Source organism: Mobula birostris, chromosome 4 (genome assembly GCF_030028105.1).
Source record: "Mobula birostris isolate sMobBir1 chromosome 4, sMobBir1.hap1, whole genome shotgun sequence".
Taxonomy (NCBI): Eukaryota; Metazoa; Chordata; class Chondrichthyes; order Myliobatiformes; family Myliobatidae; genus Mobula; species Mobula birostris.
The window spans coordinates 20,197,471-20,216,035 of NC_092373.1; the positions used below are offsets into that span (position 1 = coordinate 20,197,471).

An 18,565-nucleotide genomic window follows, 5' to 3' on the forward strand; every position below is an offset into this window, starting at 1 on the left:
CCGACGTGACCGATTGCCCTGTGTGTTTGGAATGTGGGCAGAAATGGAGCACCTGGAGGAAACCCACACGGTCACGGGGAAAATGTACAAACTCCTTGCAGATAGCAGTGGGAAATGAACCTGGATCGCTCGCGCTGTAATGGCGTTACACTCACCGCTATGCCACCATGGTGCAACTTGCTCTATTTGGCTGCATGCGGAAGTCAGGAAGTCACGTTGTGGCTTTGGTTAGGCCTCATTTGGATTATTGTGTGTAAGTCGGGACACCCTATTATAGGAAGGATGTGAAGGCTTTGGAGAAGGTTTGTGGATCATTGTATAGGTCTTCAGGCCACCTGTACCTTCTTGCTGATGGCAGTAATGAGAAGTGAGCATGTCCCAGATGGCGAGGGTCTTTAATGATGGATGCTGCCTTCTTGACACATGCTTCTTGAAGATGTCTTCAAACACTGCTTCAAATCTCCTTAAACTCCAAGTGCAGCATACATAGCTGCTGGTATGCCTTATTGATGATTATGTCAATATGTTGGACCCAGGATAGATCCTGTGAGATGTTGACACCCAGGAACTTGAAGCTGCTCACCCTTTCCACCACTGAGCCCTCAATAAGAACTGGAGTGTGTTCCCTCAACTTCCCCTTCCTGAAGTCCACAATCAATTCCCAGGTCTTGCTGACATTGAGTGTGAGCTTGTTGTTGGGACAGCAAGCAGCCAGCCCACTGACCTTGTTCCTGTATGCCTCCTCGTCACCATCGAAAATTCTATCAATAGCTATTGAAACCTATAGAATATTGAAAGGTCCAGCTACAGCGAACTTGGTGAAGAGGTTTCCTACAGTAGGAGAGTCTAGAGCCAGAGGACAGAGCCTCAGAATAGAAAAACATCCCTTTAGAACAGTGGTAAGGAGAAATTTACTCACAGCATGTCATTCTAAAGATGTGCAGTAGAGAACATCCTAACAAGATGCATCACTGCATGGCATGGAACCTGGGCAGGAAGGCTCGACAATGGGTAGTCAAATCTGCCCAGTGGATCACTGGCACCAGCCTACCCACCACTAAGGACACATATGCAGAAAGGTGCTAGAAAAGGGCCAGTAACATCATAAAGTATTCCACCCACCCTGCTCATGGACTGTCTGTCCCATTCCTATCAGGGAGGATGCTGTGTAGCATCCATGACAGGACCACCAGACTCAAAAAGAGTTAATTTCCCCAAGCAGTAAGGCTGATCAACACTCTCACCTTCTCACCCACACCTCCACACCCTCAACCACCACTACTTCATCATTTTCTGTCAGCCACCTTCTGTACAGACTCTCCTCTGCTCAACTTCACTTTATGGACATGTGTTAGTCTATGTATATAAGCTATCTTATGTATTGATTGTGCTTTTTCGGTGCTGTATCGGGTCTGGGGGCAATTATTTTGTTGCCCTTTACATTTGTGTACTGGAAATGACATCTTGAATGTACTTAGTCAGAGGGTAGTGAATCTGTGGAATTCTATGGAGGTCAAGTCATTGGGAATGATAATGGAGGTTGAGAGGTTTTTGATCAGTTGGGGCACGAAAGGTTATGGAGAAAGGAGGAGAATGGGGTTGAGAGAGATATTTCCCAATTTCCCCCGGGATCAATAAAGTATGACTATGACTATGATAATGAATCAGCCATGATGGAACATGGAGCTGACTCAATGGGCCGAATGGCCTAATTTCGTTCCTATCTCTTATGCTCTAACAACAGTGGTGTCTTTAGCGACTTTATAGATCACACCGGAGCCGCGCTTAGCCACACAGTTATGAGTGTACAGAGTGTAAAGCCGTGACCAAGCATGCATCCTTGAGGTACGCTGAGGAGAAGATGTTTTAACCCATTGTCACTGTCTGTGGACTGTGGTTCTATCAAGGACAGGAGCTGCCCTCAAGCCTCCTTGTGAAATGCAGAAAGGGGAGGAGAGGGGAAGATGTTGGATCATTTTGGACTGGGGGGTGGAATTAGAGAAGGCTACATTCTTTTGAAGAAACTTTCTTTCTGGCTCTGTTAAGTTGTCCCAAAATTGTTTCACAAGGAATATTTACTTTTTTCCTTGTTTGGGAAGCAGAGTAGCAAAATAATTAGGGGTGTTGTCACTCCCTGGTTTCATCATACATGTACTGTATTTCTGAATATGTCCTTCCACACTTCCAAGCCCACATCAACGTAACAGCAAAAAGGCCTCTTAACTCCGATTATCACTGCCTGCCCTGGGGGCTCAGTGTAAGAACACCACTTTTTGCCAAGCTTCAAACCTAACTATGAACACAAGTGTAGCAAAGAAAGGTCATAACTTTAGTCTGAAGAAAAGTCAAGGTATAAATAATTACGATTAAATTCCTTAAACGCAAGTGATTCTGCAGATGCCGAAAATCCAGATCAACACACACATGCTGGAGGAATTCAGCAGGCCAAGCAGTCCTGTTGAAGGGTCCCGACCCGAAACGTCGACTGTTTATTCATTTCCATAGATGCTGTCTGACCTTCTGACTTCCTAGCGTGCTTTTAAGATACCTACAGTATGTGTTATACAGAGGAGATAAAGTTTAAAAAAAACTATATTTTTAGAAGGAAATATATTTTGACTGGTTTGAAGTTTTGCTATTGTTTCACTCAAGAGCTACAGGTACAGAATCGGGTCCCCACCTGTCGGAAAGAGTTAATACTGACGTGACGTGAGTGGGGCCGCGGTGCTTTCAAAAGGCTTTTCGTAGTTGTACTGGCACTCGCGAACTTTCTGCGCTGCCATCGTCAGCAGGAAAATGGCAGTATAACTGGGGTCTTGACAAAGAGGGGAAAGGAAGGCAAACACCAACACGAGGAGGAAAACAAGCAGAATGAGTGAGGAGGGGATTGAATGCCAGAACAGTCAGATAGAGTGACAGAAAAAAATAGAGTGGGGGAGGGAGGCGGGGATTAAAATTCCTCCGATTCCATATATGGCAATAACAGAAAGGCAAAGTGATTTCGTGTCCGTTCGCCGTTCTTAGGGTCACACAACTCAAAAACAAAAGGGGGAGAATCAGCGGCCGATCAGAGGGTGTGGGCGAAAGTTGGATTCTGCGACTGGGATCCCACATTCCTTCAGTGCGTCTTGGCACCGAGCCGGGACAAAGTCTCTCCCTCTCTTTGTCGATTTTCTTTTCATTACAGTCTCGCAAAACTCATTTCCACTTACCCCGAAACTACAGCCACACTCAGAACTATTTTTCTCCCCTTCTCCCCGCGCTTGGTTTGTGACTACATAGAAAGCCCTCCCACCACCGGAGAAGAAAAAAGAAATTTAAAAGTTGCAAAAAGAAGGGGGGGTGGGGTCAAAGTTTGTTGTGAAGTTGCTTGGGTCTTAAGTTTTGTTTACACATATATTTACGTGTGCGCGCGCGAGAGCGAAATTGACAAAGGCTTTTTTTCCACGGTGAGTTTCACCGTTCTGATTTGCTCAGGTCAACTAGCCCCGAACGGGAAGCTCATGAATAATTAAAGAGGGGGAGTTCTATCCAGCGAAAGCGACGCTGATTGAGCACTCCTTGGAAATTGAGTTTCCTAACTTTTTTACTTGGCAAGAGTTTGGAGTGGGGCGATCATGAACATTTTGATTCCTTTACATCCGCACTTTTGAAGACTGGATTCCCTCGGAGGGGGGCAGGGAATTCTTTTTTAAAAACAAAAAAAAAGTTTTAACTATTTAAAAAAAAGTTTTCGAAACTCTACTATTTAATTTTTTTTTGAATTCATACACAAAGTCTGCCATGGATCCAAACCCTATTCCGCCGCCAGGACAGACCATCGTTCGCGTCTTGGGGGACTCGGAGACCGACCTGGAAGCTCTATTTAACGCGGTGATGAATCCGAAACCGGGAACCGTCCCGCACCAGGTGCCCATGAGAATGAGGAAGCTGCCCGAGTCGTTCTTCAAGCAGCCCGATTCGGGATCTCACTCACGGCAGTCGAGTACGGACTCCAGCAATAACCTGCCCCAGTTGCAAGTGCAGCATATTCGCTCGCATTCCTCTCCTGCCTCGCTGCCCGTCAGTGCGAACCCCAACCCGCAACAGTACGGACACCTCCGGCAGCAGTCCTTCGATAACATCGACGATATCCCGTTGCCCCCCGGCTGGGAGATGGCCAAGACCCCCTCTGGCCAGAGATACTTCTTAAAGTGAGTATCAAACTTTTGTTTGCAACTTTTCACCGCCCTGAACTCATGAGACTTTCTAATAGTATTGCATGTATTACAATCTCACCACTGGAACAAATACATGTCAGATTGTTAACAATGTAGTCTGTTTCGGTGGAGACATCTCCATCTCCCTGACATTTTACCCTCCACCGTGTCTCTTCAACCCTTAACCCCCCTCCCCCAGTTTGTGTTTATTTATTCAGAGCGACCTTAGTAACACCAACAAGATCTTGACAAGAGATTGGGTGGGGAGACACAACTTGGGGATAAAAGTGCATTTGACCCGAGCTGTTCTTGTGAAAGGGATCGAGTTTGTTAATGACATTAGTATTTGCTTTGTCACGGTCCGTGAGTGAATAGTGTGATCTTAGGCGGAGATAACCGTGCGAAGATAGTTGCAAAATCCACCGGCAAGTGTCGAGTGCGCCGAGTCTGGGCAAATCACGGCGTACTTTTAATCACGGTTCATTGAGGACGCTGGCTCGCGTTGGTAGAGTCAAGTGAAAGGGCGGGGTGACTGTGATTGACAAACTGAGCGCGACGCCTCAAGTGTCCCCTCCGTTTACGAGTTTTTTTTGTTACTGAATGACATTCTGTGCTTGCCAAGGCTGGCGAAGGTGACGTGACATTACGAGGAAGCCGGTAACGCTACCGGCCTTGTGCAGTTCCGTTTGGGGCACAGCGCTGTCATTCGCAGATCTTTCCGCGCTAGTTCCCGCAGAGATTTTGTCCATGTCGATGTCGCTCCGCCTGTAATGGTATCGTCTTTAACAGTAGGAGTGATGTGCGTGCTGAAGCACTACAACTGGTAGAACCCCTGACTGCCAACTCCCGGGACCAAACTGCAATCCTAACCCTCCATTGCCACCTTTGTGGAATTTGCATGCTCCCCCTTCCCGTGGCCGTGGGATTCTCCATTTCAAAGGCGTTAGTGTTGGTGGGTTAATTAACCATTGTAAAATGCCCCTGGTGTTTAGGGGCGTGGTATGGAGTAGATACAAGTGTGGACAGAATGGACTGGTCTAATTGATATTGATTGAGTGGGGCGAATGACCTACCCCTGTGCCCATGACTTCAACATCTCAATCTCTGATAACCCACTTTTCCTCGCCTTGTGGCAACCTTGCTGTTTCTTTAGCATTTATTTTTTTAGGAGGCTGTGTTGCTAGCTCACACTCAACCCAGCACGGATGGAAAGACTGCAAGGAGCCGGCGGGATTTGAACCTGCAACCACTCGCCATCGCGGATGCTACTGCACCACCGGCTGGCAATGATAACCCACTAGATGGATCTTATTAATAAGATTCCAAAAGTTGCTAGAATGATTTCTACCTGGGTATAAATCTACACGGAATTTGAATCCGGGTGAAGAGTGATAATGCTCTTATCCTCCTTAGCTAAGCATCCTGACTCACTCTTTTTTTAGGGTACCTTGCTGTTCCTGTTTTGGGGATGAGGGAGCTAGCCATTGTTAAGCCTTGTGATTTCCCCTTGATCACATCCTTGATCTGTAACCTCTCACAACCATTCTCATAGAGTCATACAGCATGGGAACAAGCCCTTCGGCCCAACTCGCCCATGCTGACCCTGTTGTTTCGCAAGCTGGTCCCTTTCATTTCACCTTGGTACATGTGACAGAAATAAAACTAATTCCAGTTTCCATCCACCCACATTTGGCCTATCGCCCTCTAAACCTCCCCTATCTGTGTACCTGTCCAGTTGGCTTTTAAATGTGGCTGCTATGCCCGCCGGGAAGGCGGTTCTGCAACGCTTCGTGGAGAGTGAAGAGCACAATGAGGCACGCAGGAAATCATGATCATTCACTGCAACCAAGGAAGACCTCAGTTGTGACGACTACTCATAGCACTGGACCTGGACTTCCGAGGTCGAGAGAGTGGAACTGACCCAGGGCAACGGCTTTTCCACTTTTGAAAACTCTCCCACACTGGTTTCTTGTCATCGTTGGATATGATGGAAAACCTAGAAAGTGCCTGCCTCAACCACTATTTCTGGCAGCTCATTCCAAAGACACACCACCCTTTGTGGAAAGAAGCTGCCCTGATTTACATAATGCTGGCATATTAAGTGAATTAACCATCAAGACAGTTCTTGTTCTCTTTTCAATTATCCATTGACAAAATGTACAATTTTAGCTAAGTTTATTAAATAGAATTTCTAGACCTAGCAATTTTAGTTTCTCAGGGTGTAAACTATCCTGTATCTGAAACAGCAAATAACTCTTGTAGCAAACATTACTAGAACCACAAAATGGTTCTGCCAAGTGTAAGTCAGCCTGCAGCCCACACAGTGACTTTTGATATTGGTGTAGACTGCTTCTTTTGGCACAAGTTTTGATTTTTGCCATCTGAGTTGATGGCACATAATTCATTCTTTATTAAGGATATAAAGTCATGAAAATGCTTCCAGTGCTGAGACAACAGTCTTCAATCTCTTCACCCAATTGAAAGGAATAATCTGCAGTACTGTGCAAAAGTCTTAGGCACATAATGTATGTGTGTATCTAGTGGTACAGCAGTAATTTTATGTATTGCACTGTATTGCTGCCACACAAATAAAAGCAAAATTTCATGCCACATGAGTGATGATAAACCTGATTCTGATACGGGTCTCTATTGTGGACTGAGGGTGGGAAGAGGGGCAGGGAGAGGGGAATCATGGTTGGGAAAAGGGGAAGGGAGAGGGGAGGGAGCAGGAAGCACCAGAGAGACATTCTGAAATGATCAATAAACCAATTGTTTACAATCAAATAACCTTGCCTGGTGTCTCAGGGCTGGGTGTGTCTGCACCCATGCCATCCCCCTGCCCTGGCACTCCTCTGCCACCTGTCCCACACCCCTCCTGTAGCACTCCACCCTCACCATTCCCAACATCCTTTGCTCCTGCCAGATTTACAATCTCATTCTCTGTTCCATGTTGACAAATACTGTACTGTACTAAAGTTTTAGGCACCCCAGTTATAGAAACATAGAAAATAGGTGCAGGAGGGAGTAGGCCATTCGGCCCTTCGAGCCTGCACCGCCATTTATTATGATCATGGCTGATCATCCAACTCAGAACCCCGCCCCAGCCTTCGCTCCATACCCCTTAACCCCCGTAGCCACAAGGGCCATATCTAACTCCCTCTTAAATATAGCCAATGAACTGGCCTCAACTGTTTCCTGTGGCAGAGAATTCCACAGATTCACCACTCTCTGTGTGAAGAAGTTTTTCCTAATCTCGGTCCTAAAAGGCTTCCCCTCTATCCTCAAACTGTGACCCCTCATTCTGGACTTCCCCAACATCGGGAACAATCTTCCTGCATCTAGCCTGTCCAATCCCTTTAGGATCTTATACGTTTCAATCAGATCCCCCCTCAATCTTCTAAATTCCAACGAGTACAAGCCCAGTTCATCCAGTCTTTCTTCATATGAAAGTCCTGCCATCTCAGGAATCAATCTGGTGAACCTTCTTTGTACTCCCTCTATGGCAAGGATGTCTTTCCTCAGATTAGGGGACCAAAACTGCACACAATACTCCAGGTGTGGTCTCACCAAGGCCTTGTACAACTGCAGTAGTACCTCCCTGCTCCTGTACTCGAATCCTCTCGCTATAAATGCCAGCATACCATTCGCCTTTTTCACCGCCTGCTGTACCTGCATGCCCACTTTCAATGACTGGTGTATAATGACACCCAGGTCTCGTTGCACCTCCCCTTTTCCTAATCGGCCACCATTCAGATAATAATCTTTTTTCCTATTTTTGCCACCAAAGTGGATAACTTCACATTTATCCACATTAAATTGCATCTGCCATGAATTTGCCCACTCACCCAACCTATCCAAGTCACCCTGCATCCTCTTAGCATCCTCCTCACAGCTAACACTGCCACCCAGCTTCGTGTCATCCGCAAACTTGGAGATGCTGCATTTAATTCCCTCATCCAAGTCATTAATATATATTGTAAACAACTGGGGTCCCAGCACTGAGCCTTGCGGTACCCCACTAGTCACGGCCTGCCATTCTGAAAAGGTCCCGTTTATTCCCACTCTTTGCTTCCTGTCTGCTAACCAACTCTCCACCCACACCAATACCTTACCCCCAATACCGTGTGCTTTAAGTTTGCACACTAATCTCCTGTGTGGGACCTTGTCAAAAGCCTTCTGAAAATCCAAATATACCACATCCACTGGTTCTCCCCTATCCACTCTACTAGTTACATCCTCAAAAAATTCTGTGAGATTCATCAGACATGATTTTCCTTTCACAAATCCATGCTGACTTTGTCCGATCATTTCACCGCTTCCCAAATGTGCTGTTATCACATCCTTGATAACTGACTCCAGCAGTTTCCCCACCACCGACGTTAGGCTAACCGGTCTATAATTCCCCGGTTTCTCTCTCCCTCCTTTTTTAAAAAGTGGAGTTACATTAGCCACCCTCCAATCCTCAGGAACTAGTCCAGAATCTAACGAGTTTTGAAAAATTATCACTAATGCATCCACTATTTCTTGGGCTACTTCCTTAAGCACCCTGGGATGCAGACCATCTGGCCCTGGGGATTTATCTGCCTTCAATGCCTTCAATTTACCTAACACCACTTCCCTACTAACATGTATTTCGCTCAGTTCCTCCATCTCACTGAACCCTCTGTCCCCTACTATTTCTGGAAGATTATTTATGTCCTCCTTAGTGAAGACAGAACCAAAGTAATTATTCAATTGGTCTGCCATGTCCTTGCTCCCCATAATCAATTCACCTGTTTCTGTCTGCAGGGGACCTACATTTGTTTTTACCAGTCTTTTCCTTTTTACATATCTATAAAAGCTTTTACAGTCCATTTTTATGTTGCCTGCCAGTTTTCTCTCATAATCTTTTTTCCCCTTCCTAATTAAGCCCTTTGTCCTCCTCTGCTGAACTCTGAATTTCTCCCAGTCCTCAGGTGAGCCACTTTCTCTGGCTAATTTGTATGCTTCTTCTTTGGAATTGATACTATCCCTAATTTCTCTTGTCAGCCACGGGTGCACTACCTTCCTTGATTTATTCTTTTGCCAAACTGGGATGAACATTTGTTGCAGTTCATCCATGCAACCTTTAAATGCTTGCCATTGCATATCCGCCGTCAATCCTTTAAGTGTCATTTGCCAGTCTATCTTAGCTAATTCACGTCTCATACCTTCAAAGTTACCCCTCTTTAAGTTCAGAACCTTTGTTTCTGAATTAACTATGTCACTCTCCATCTTAATGAAGAATTCCACCATATTATGGTCACTCTTACCCAAGGGGCCTCTCACGACAAGATTGCTAATTAACCCTTCCTCATTGCTCAAAACCCAGTCCAGAATAGCCTGCTCTCTAGTTGGTTCCTCGACATGTTGGTTCAAAAAACCATCCCGCATACATTCCAAGAAATCCTCTTCCTCAGCACCTTTACCAATTTGGTTCACCCAATCTACATGTAGATTGAAGTCACCCATTACAACTGCTGTTCCTTTATTGCACACATTTCTAATTTCCTGTTTAATACCATCTCCGACCTCACTACTACTGTTAGGTGGCCTGTACACAACTCCCACCAGCGTCTTCTGTCCCTTAGTGTTACGCAGCTCTACCCATGTCGATTCCACATCTTCCCGGCTTATGTCCTTCCTTTCTATTGCGTTAATCTCTTCTTTAACCAGCAATGCCACCCCACCTCCCCTTCCTTCATGTCTATCCCTCCTGAATATTGAATATCCCTGAACGTTGAGCTCCCATCCCTGGTCACCCTGGAGCCATGTCTCTGTGATCCCAACTATATTATAATCATTAATAACAATCTGCACTTTCAATTCATCCACCTTATTACGAATGCTCCTTGCATTGACACACAAAGCCTTCAGGCGCTCTTTTACAACTCTTATTTATATATATACCTAAGACTTTTGCACAGTATCTTGATTTTACTGTGAAGACTGTGTGTTACGGGTGACTTCAGAAGTTATATACTTTTGAGCTGTAGTGACTGTTGTTGGAAATTCAGCAACTAGTTAGGATGCTTCCACAGGCAGCACTGTAACAATGATCTGAGAGTCTATTTTTAGGTGTTAGTGAAAGGGTAAATATCAGCCCTGACACTACTAATACTTCATTATTAATTCAGAGGATGCCAGTGGCAATGTCTGTCCTTAATTGTTCCTGAACTGCGGAGGCAGTGAAGAATTGACAACACTGAGAGCTCACAGAACACTCAGTGGCCACTTTATTAGGTATACCTGTTTGTTAATGCAAATCTAATCAGCCAATCATATGGCAGGAATTCAATAAATAAAAGCATGCGGACATGGTCAAGAGGCTCAGTTGTGCCAAAACATCAGAATGGGGAAGAAATGTGATCTAAGTGACTTTGACGGTGGAATGATTGTTGGTGCCAGACGGGGTGGTTTAGTATCTCAGAAACTGCTGATCTCCTAGGATTTTCAAACACAACAGTCTCTAGAGTTTACAGAGAATGGTGTGAGAAACCAAGAAAAGAAGTCCAGTGAGTGTCAGTTCTGCGGGCAAAAATGCCTCGTTAATAGAGAGGTCAGAGGAGAATGGCTGGACTGGTTCAGGCTGACAGGAAGGCAACAGTAACTCGAATAACCACACATTACTACATTGATGTGCAGAAGAACATCTCTGATTGTACAACCCGTCAAATCTTGCAGTGGATGGGTCAGATCAGCAGGAGATCATGAGCATACAGTCAGTGCCCACTTTATTAGTATACAAGGTACCTAATAAAGTGTCACTGAGAGTATGAGCCAGTCCAGGTGAAGCTGGAAAATCCCCTTCCCTAACAGGCAATAGGAGTCCTGATGAAGGGTCTCAGTCCGAAACGATGTTTTTTGCTCTCCATTGACGCTGCCTGACTTGCAGAGTTCCTTCTCTGTGTGTTGCAGAGAGAACCTATTGAGTCACTACAACAATCTGTTACTTTCGTGGTCACAATTGCTGTTATAAGCTGTATTTAATTGGAGAAATTTGAACTCTGGTCTACAGGTCAAATTTCCAGGCCTTCCCATGCAAACCCAGTCAGTAAAGAACTTTGGAGACACAAGACAGCTTGAGCGAATTAGGGCTTCTCTTTTTGGAACGAGGGTGGATGAGAGAGGACTTGATATAGGTGTACAAGGTTATAAGAGGCATAGATAGAGTTGAATGCCAAAGACTTTTTACCAGGGTGGAAATTGATAATACCAGGGAGCACAATTTTAAGGTGATTGGAGGAAAGTATAGGGAAGGATGCCAGAGGGAGTTTTATTTTACACAGAGTGGTGGGTGCGTGGATGTCCTGCTGGGAGTGTCAGTAGAGGCAGATACATTAGAGGCATTTAAGAGACCCTTAGGTGGGAGAAAAATGGAGGGGAACGTAGGACAGAACGCTTAGAGCGGGTTAAAAAGTTGGCACAGCATTGTAGGCCAAAGGGCTTGTAACTGTGCTGAGCTTTTTATGTTCACTGGCATCTGGAGCAGCTGGTCGAGCAGCATCTGTAGGGCAGGGAAGTCATCGTTAACGTTTTGGATGGTACATTGGGAGGCGGAGCTAGCAGGTGTAAGGCGGAGGAGGGATAGGACAGAAGTGTGAAGTGATTGATGGAGTACGACAGGCAGGTCGAGCCAGGTAGGGGAAGGTCAGAGGTGGTTATTGTTGTACCCCCTGCAAGGGACAGTGAATATATGAAAATCTGAGGAATACAGGGCACTGTGTTGTCCTTGATGGCGAAAAGAATATCTGACACTTCCTCACTGTGAGTTGTTTTTCCCAAATGCCCAAGTGACTGTGGGATGCAGAAATGCTCTAAACAAACCCTGGGCCCCCACAGTACCACAGACTCCCTGGGAAACTGTTGTTTCGACTGGCAGTGGATGGGAACATGCAGCTGCATGTCTGTAAGATGACAACCCTGACAGGGACGGTAGGAGTATTATATGACATCAGACTTCTAAAACCATCAGGGCTCTTTTCTTGGCAGATTTTGTGCATTTTTTTTAGTGTTGTTGAGTCACGACACTCAATCCTCCAGCACAAGACTACCAAGTTAAGGCACAGTAGCTTCTTCAGAACTGTTCCCATCTGCTACATACTGTAAATATACATCAGGAAGCAAGCAAACAGTTGTTTTGCAATGCCAGAACTTTAATTACTATTCTGAACTGTTTTGTTTGTGATTAAAACCTCAAGGGTGTGGAATAATCTAAAGAAATACAATTAAGAATTGCTATAAGCTCACCAAAGTGGTATTTTTTTAATTGTACAAAGAGTATGATTTGTGGGTAGTTATAGGCGGACCTTGACTAAAACTTAAAAGTGCAAGAACAAATATGAAAGGTTGTGGGTTCATTCAGTGACAACTCTGTGAGCCTTTTTTTTGCTGAGTCTGAGCTTAGTTGATCGTTCCAATCTTTTCTGTGTTCCAGATCCAGTTTTCTGAAACATTGCAGTGGTAGTTTGTCACAAGGTATTACTGAAGAAAATCAGCAATCCCATTAACAGTTCAGCTGCTTGTAAATCTAGCATCTTCCTGTTTTCTCTCGATTCCACCAGAAATAACAATTTATCTTGTTGTCAACAGCTAACACTTATCAAAGTCGCAACTAATCCAGTTTAATTCTATGTGAGGTAGCGGAGTTTGGAGGCGCTGTTGTAAGATTATTGAGTTAGTAATCCAAAGGACCGGGTTGATAGTCTAAATCCAGATGTTTGAATCCCACCTTTGGAGCTGGGAAGTTTTAAGTATGATTAATTCAACTCCGGAATGAAAATTTGGTGACTCCCATAACAAACTATTTGGCCTATTAATTCTTTTCAGGGAAGGAAACCTGCCACCCTCAGTTGGCTTGACTATTTGTCGGACTCCAGAACTCTAGCAATTGGTTTAGCACAGTGGCCCCAGTTCAATCCTCATCTCTGGTGCTGACCATTCGGAGTTTGCTTGTTCGCCCTGTGACTGTGTGGCTCTCCTTGTGGTGATCCCATTTGCTAGTTTAATTGGCCATTGGCCTCTTGTGTGTCGATGTGAGCGATTTAACAGAATATTTGATGGATTAAGATGGGATTGGTGTAGGTTTGGTGTAAACTTGTGCGTGATGGTTGACATGGCTGAAGAGCTGGTGTTTGACTAATATGGTTAACTTTGAACTGTCCTTTGAAAAGGGCCTCCATGTCACTGTCTCAGTTCAGTGCTAACAGGCAAAAGCAGAGTACTGCAGATTTTGAAAAACTGAAAATAAAAGTTAGAAATACTCAGTGTGACAGGCAGTATCTGTGGAGGCACAAACAGAGTTGGTCACCTTCAATATGGACATTTTTTCCTGCTGTCTCCTTACCCTATAATACAGGGGTGTCCAGCTTTTTTTTAATGGCATGGACTAACACCAATAAGCAAAGAGTCTATGGACGCCAGGCTGGGAACCCCTGCTATAACAGGTTTTAAAAGAAGCATAGATGGGAGCGCAAAAGGTGGGACTGAACAACCAGATGACCCAAACACTAACCACAGCCACCACTCAATCTTGCCCACACTACACCAGAATACAAGCCCATAAGACCATAAGATATAGGAGCAGAAGTAGGCCATTCGGCCCATCGAGTCTGCTCAGCCATTCAATCATGGGCCGATCCGATTCTTCCAGTCATCCCCACTCCCCTGCCTTCACCCTATACCCTTTGATAGCCTGGCTAATCAAGAACCTATCTATCTCTGCCTTAAATACACCCAATGACTTCACACCGCTCATGGCAACAAATTCCACAGATTTACCACCCTCTGACTAAAGTATGAGGCTCCCAGATCAGCCTCTATAGCCACTTGAAGACCCATCAATGGACAGCCCCTTATGAGAATGTTATATGTGTTTCAAGTGATCACACTGGTGGGAATATAGTCAGTTGATGTCACTTTTCTTTTCGCACAGTGATGCCTGGACGTAGATCACTGCTGTTAATGACTTCATGTCCAGGATCAATTGATCTTCCACTCATTATAACGCAGATGACCGTACTAATGTCAAAAGCAGATCAGTGCTGGCACAACAGACATGCTTCTGTGTTAAGACTTTCCTGCTGGAACCTACCGGGGTGAATTATCGATAGTTCAGAACGCCAGTTGGTGACGTCAAATTAGGAAAGGCAAATAAGTACCACCAGCCTCTGGTCCCACGCCACCAGGTTCAGGAACAATTGTAACTCTTCAACCATCAGGATTCTGAATCAGAGTGGATGACTCCACTCTCCTCATCTCAGAACAGACTCCACAGTCTACGAACTTGTTAAGGAGTCTACATTTTACTTTCTCAGTATTATCTATTGAATTAAATTTGCACAGTTTGTCTTCTTTTGTACATTATTGTTGGTCTGTCTTTGTGTTTAATTTTTCATTGATTCTGTTGTATTTCCAAGTTCTACAGTGAATGCATGTAAGAGGCTGAGTCTCAAGGTAGCCGTGTATATGGTGACTTCTATGTACATGGATAATAAATTTACTTTGAACTTTGAACTTTAAATGGTTTCAACTGCCTTTGCTCACTAAATGTCCTAACCCACTAAATGTTAGGGAAAGAAGGATGCATGAGTAATTTTATATCTGATTCTGTCAAACACTAGTACTTACAAAGTGGTAATTAAGCAATATAATTCTAATGACATCCTATGACATCCTGTAATTCTATGAGAACATTTTGTAGAACCCTGATATTGAAAGGCTGCATAAAATTCTTAACCAAAATGTATGTGTGTTTGTTTGAGATTTTTAAGAATGGTTAACATTATTTAAATTAAGTTGACAAAAATTCTTCTTTCATCTTGGTAAACATGTTTGCATGTGTATGCATTGGCTTTCACGTATTTACTTTCATGTGAGTGTCAGTGTGCATCACATGAAACTTAAAAGGCTAGTCTCTGTCATGGGCACTAGCCTCCCCAGCATCCAGGAAACCTCCAAAAGACGATGCCTCATAAAGTCAGCATCCATTATTAAGGACTTCCGTCACTCAGGACATGCCCTGTTCTCATTGCTGCCATTGATGGAGGAGGTACAGGTGACTGAAGATACATTCTCAATATTTCAGGAACGGCTTCTTCCCTTCCACCATCAGATTTCTGAATGAGCAATGAACCCAGAAATACTGCCTCAGTATTTTTTTCTCTTCTCTTTTTGCACTATTTCTTTAATTTATTATACTTTTTATTATTATGTATTGCAGTGTACTGCTGCCGCAAAACAACAAATTGCATGACCTATGCCAGTGATGTTAATCTTGTGTCTGGTTCTGTGTGTGTTTATGCCTGTGTCTCTACATGTGTCTATCTCACACACACAGCTAGGTGTGTGTTTGACAAGTGAGCGAATAGTAAGGCAATAAGAACTCAAACTCTTGTAGCTCGTTGTCCACGTCCTGAAATGTTTCCCTAGGTTTCTACAAGATGTTTGACTCCCTACGAAAATTGTTAATACTGTGATTGCTTTTGATTTGATGACTCATTGCGGTGTGAATATCTGGTGCCCACATTCAAGTCATGGAATGATTCAGCAGAGCTTTGAAACTTTTAACAGACTGACCTAATACTATAATTACCCACATGACATTGCCCAGACTTTGTTCTGGTATTCTTGGGAGAGAAGTCTATCATGGGCTCTTGTTCCCTGTGGATAAAGGCAGGTTGTTTTTCTTAATTGTGGACAGTTTTACCTAACAAAGTGGTATTAAAATCCTTAAAGCGATGGATGCCAAGAACTTAGGTTCAGCCACAGCTTGGTACGATCATCTACATCTGCCATTCCTTCATCTTAACCACTGGACTTCACTACAGCTCTCTTCCTTCTTAACTCTGGTCCCTCATCTCAATCTAGGTATTCTCTAAGTTCCTCTGATCTTCTCCATAAGACCCACCTCTGATTCCCATTTCCAAACATGCTTTTCTCATCACTGTCTTTCTCCCTCCCAACCTGTACCCATGATTGCTGTAGCTCTGCTTCTTCATCTCTCCTCTTGGGTTTCTGCCCCTTTCATGACTGCAAGCTGGGGCGGGGAAACAAGGTCACCATTGACTTCCTCTGTGACTCATGATCACGTTGCTCTTCCTCCTCCTTGACGTCCCCTTGATGTGATGCGCCTCATCTCCCCACCCCAGCACCAGTCGTGTTGACGCTGCTCTTACATGGATTTACACTAAACACCACATCGTTGGCAGAGAGATCTGGAGATGGTTTCATTTCCCTCTCTGTTCTGCAAGGAGTCCCTCAAGAATCTGTCAATGACCTTGTCATCTTCTACATGTACACTTTGCCCCGTGGTGATTCCATTCTGAGCTTTCTAACGTTCAACGACGGCATCTCTCCACCGCTCCAGCATCAGCAGTGTATACCAGTTACAAAATGGAGTGCAGCAACTTGTTGAGACCTCTCTGAGGACAAGGGTGTGCCACTCCCTTAAGGGGACCCTCCCATTGAGCACCATATTGACTGGGAAATATATCGCCAGTTTGTTATTGTTGCTGGATCAGAATCCTTTCTCTCCTTATTTAATATCACTGGGGACGTGCCTTCAACGCAAGGACAACAGTCTTGCAAGATTTAGGGAGTTTTAAGCTGAACATTTAATAACATCAGCAGTTTGATCACAAAAGAATGGGTAACAATCTCATTTGGACATTTCCTGTGCCTTTTAGATGGGCTGAATGGCCTAATTCTGCTCCAACGTCTTATGGTCTAGAAAGCTTTGGATAGCATTGTAGAAAGAGGAGGTGATCTCTCTATGCCCCATGAACCTGCTCCACCATTCAGAAATGACCTGAACCTACTTGCATTTATCTATCATAATTTATGCCTTAATATCCTGACCCAGTAAATGTCTATCAGTGTTTTCTTCATGGAAAACCTAGACTTTGCCTTTAACTTCCCTCCATAGTCTTTAGTGTGTCCCCAATATCTATGAGTCCACTGGAAGCCTATAGGTGGCCTGTCCTGGGGTTAGAGTTTGGTCTGCGTGTATGTTGGTGGGTAGGTGGCTGGTAGGAGGAAAGGGGCTTACTTTGCTGTTTGTTGTTGTTTTTAGTATTGATCCGCTGAACATTGTGGGCATGCTAGATTGGCACCACAACGCCTGCCAACACTTGCAGGCTACCCTCCAGAACATCCTTGGGTTGTGTTGGCTGTTGATGGAAATGGTGCATTTCACTGTATGTTTCGAAGTGCATGTGATCAATAAATAAGTAGATAATTTTTTCCAGTCACCAACCTTAACTTGCTATCAGCTGAATTAAACTGTCCACAACTTTGGGCCCTTGTGCAACACCCAAGTTGAGCTTCTGGCCCTGCATCCCCTCCAGCACAACATGTACCCTTGCATCTCCACAATGTTGCCTTTCTACATATTACTGAAGATACACTGCACATGAATATTGTGTATCCTGAATAAGCCAGGACAAAGGAAAGGAGGAAGAGCATTGACAGGTTTGCAATGAGCGTTTTCCGTTGTGTTACTGACACCATGGGGGTTAGATGTTGGATTTTAGAATGGATTCAGGTACTTATTAATGCAGGCCCTTTAACCGTCAATGGTTAATCTGCCTATATTTATCTCACCTGTTTAATTTGCAGAGGATTTGGAGGGCATGGGCCAGAATTATCAGGGGTGTTGTTACCTGTTGGGCTCTATATTATAAATATGTTTATGTTTATAGAAAGGCTTCGGCACAACTTGTCAAGCAGGTCTGACCCAGAACTTGTTGGAACATGTCTATAAAGGAAGCTGAGGCAGAAGACCTGGTTGTTTGAATTGACTTTCTGTTCCCAAGTCAGCTTTAAAAGTATGTGCATCTTCTGGAATTGTTAATTTTATGAGTCTACCCCATTTTTCATTTTAAGAACTCTCCATAATTCAAACCTTGCTGCTTCACAGCTCCAGGGACCCAGACTGACCTCTGGTGTAGTCTGTACGGAGTTTGCATGTTCTCTCTGTGATCACATGGTTTTCCTTTGGGTGCTCAGGCTATATCCCAAATCCTCCCCCCCCCAAAAAAAACACATAGAACAAGCTGCCAACAGAAGTGGTGGATAGGGGTTTGATTTCAACAGAGAAATTTGGATCATTACAAGAATGGGAGGGGTTTGGAGGGGCATGGTCCGGGCTCAGGTCAATGGGACTAGGCAGATCAACAGTTTGGCATGGACTAGATGGGCTGAAGGGCCTGTTTCGGTGCTGCATTGTCTATGACTTTATGAGGTTGGTAATTTAATTGGCCATTGTAAATTGCCCCTAGTGTGTAGATGATCACAACTCACTAACCATAACTATATCTTTGAAATGTGGGAGGAAACCCACGTAGTCA

The 18,565-nt window shown here is 44.4% G+C and overlaps 1 protein-coding gene across 1 annotated transcript in view; it reads left to right on the top strand.

Annotated features, from left to right (window-relative positions):
• Nucleotides 1–3,098: 3,098 nt before the first annotated feature.
• Nucleotides 3,099–18,565, top strand: part of wwtr1 (WW domain containing transcription regulator 1) — a 165,757-nt gene continuing 150,290 nt past the window's right edge. Inside the window, exon 1 of the mRNA XM_072254990.1 lies at nt 3,099–4,193. Coding sequence (XP_072111091.1) covers nt 3,784–4,193 — 410 coding nt within the window. The 5' untranslated portion in view covers nt 3,099–3,783. The remainder of the gene's footprint in view (nt 4,194–18,565) is intronic.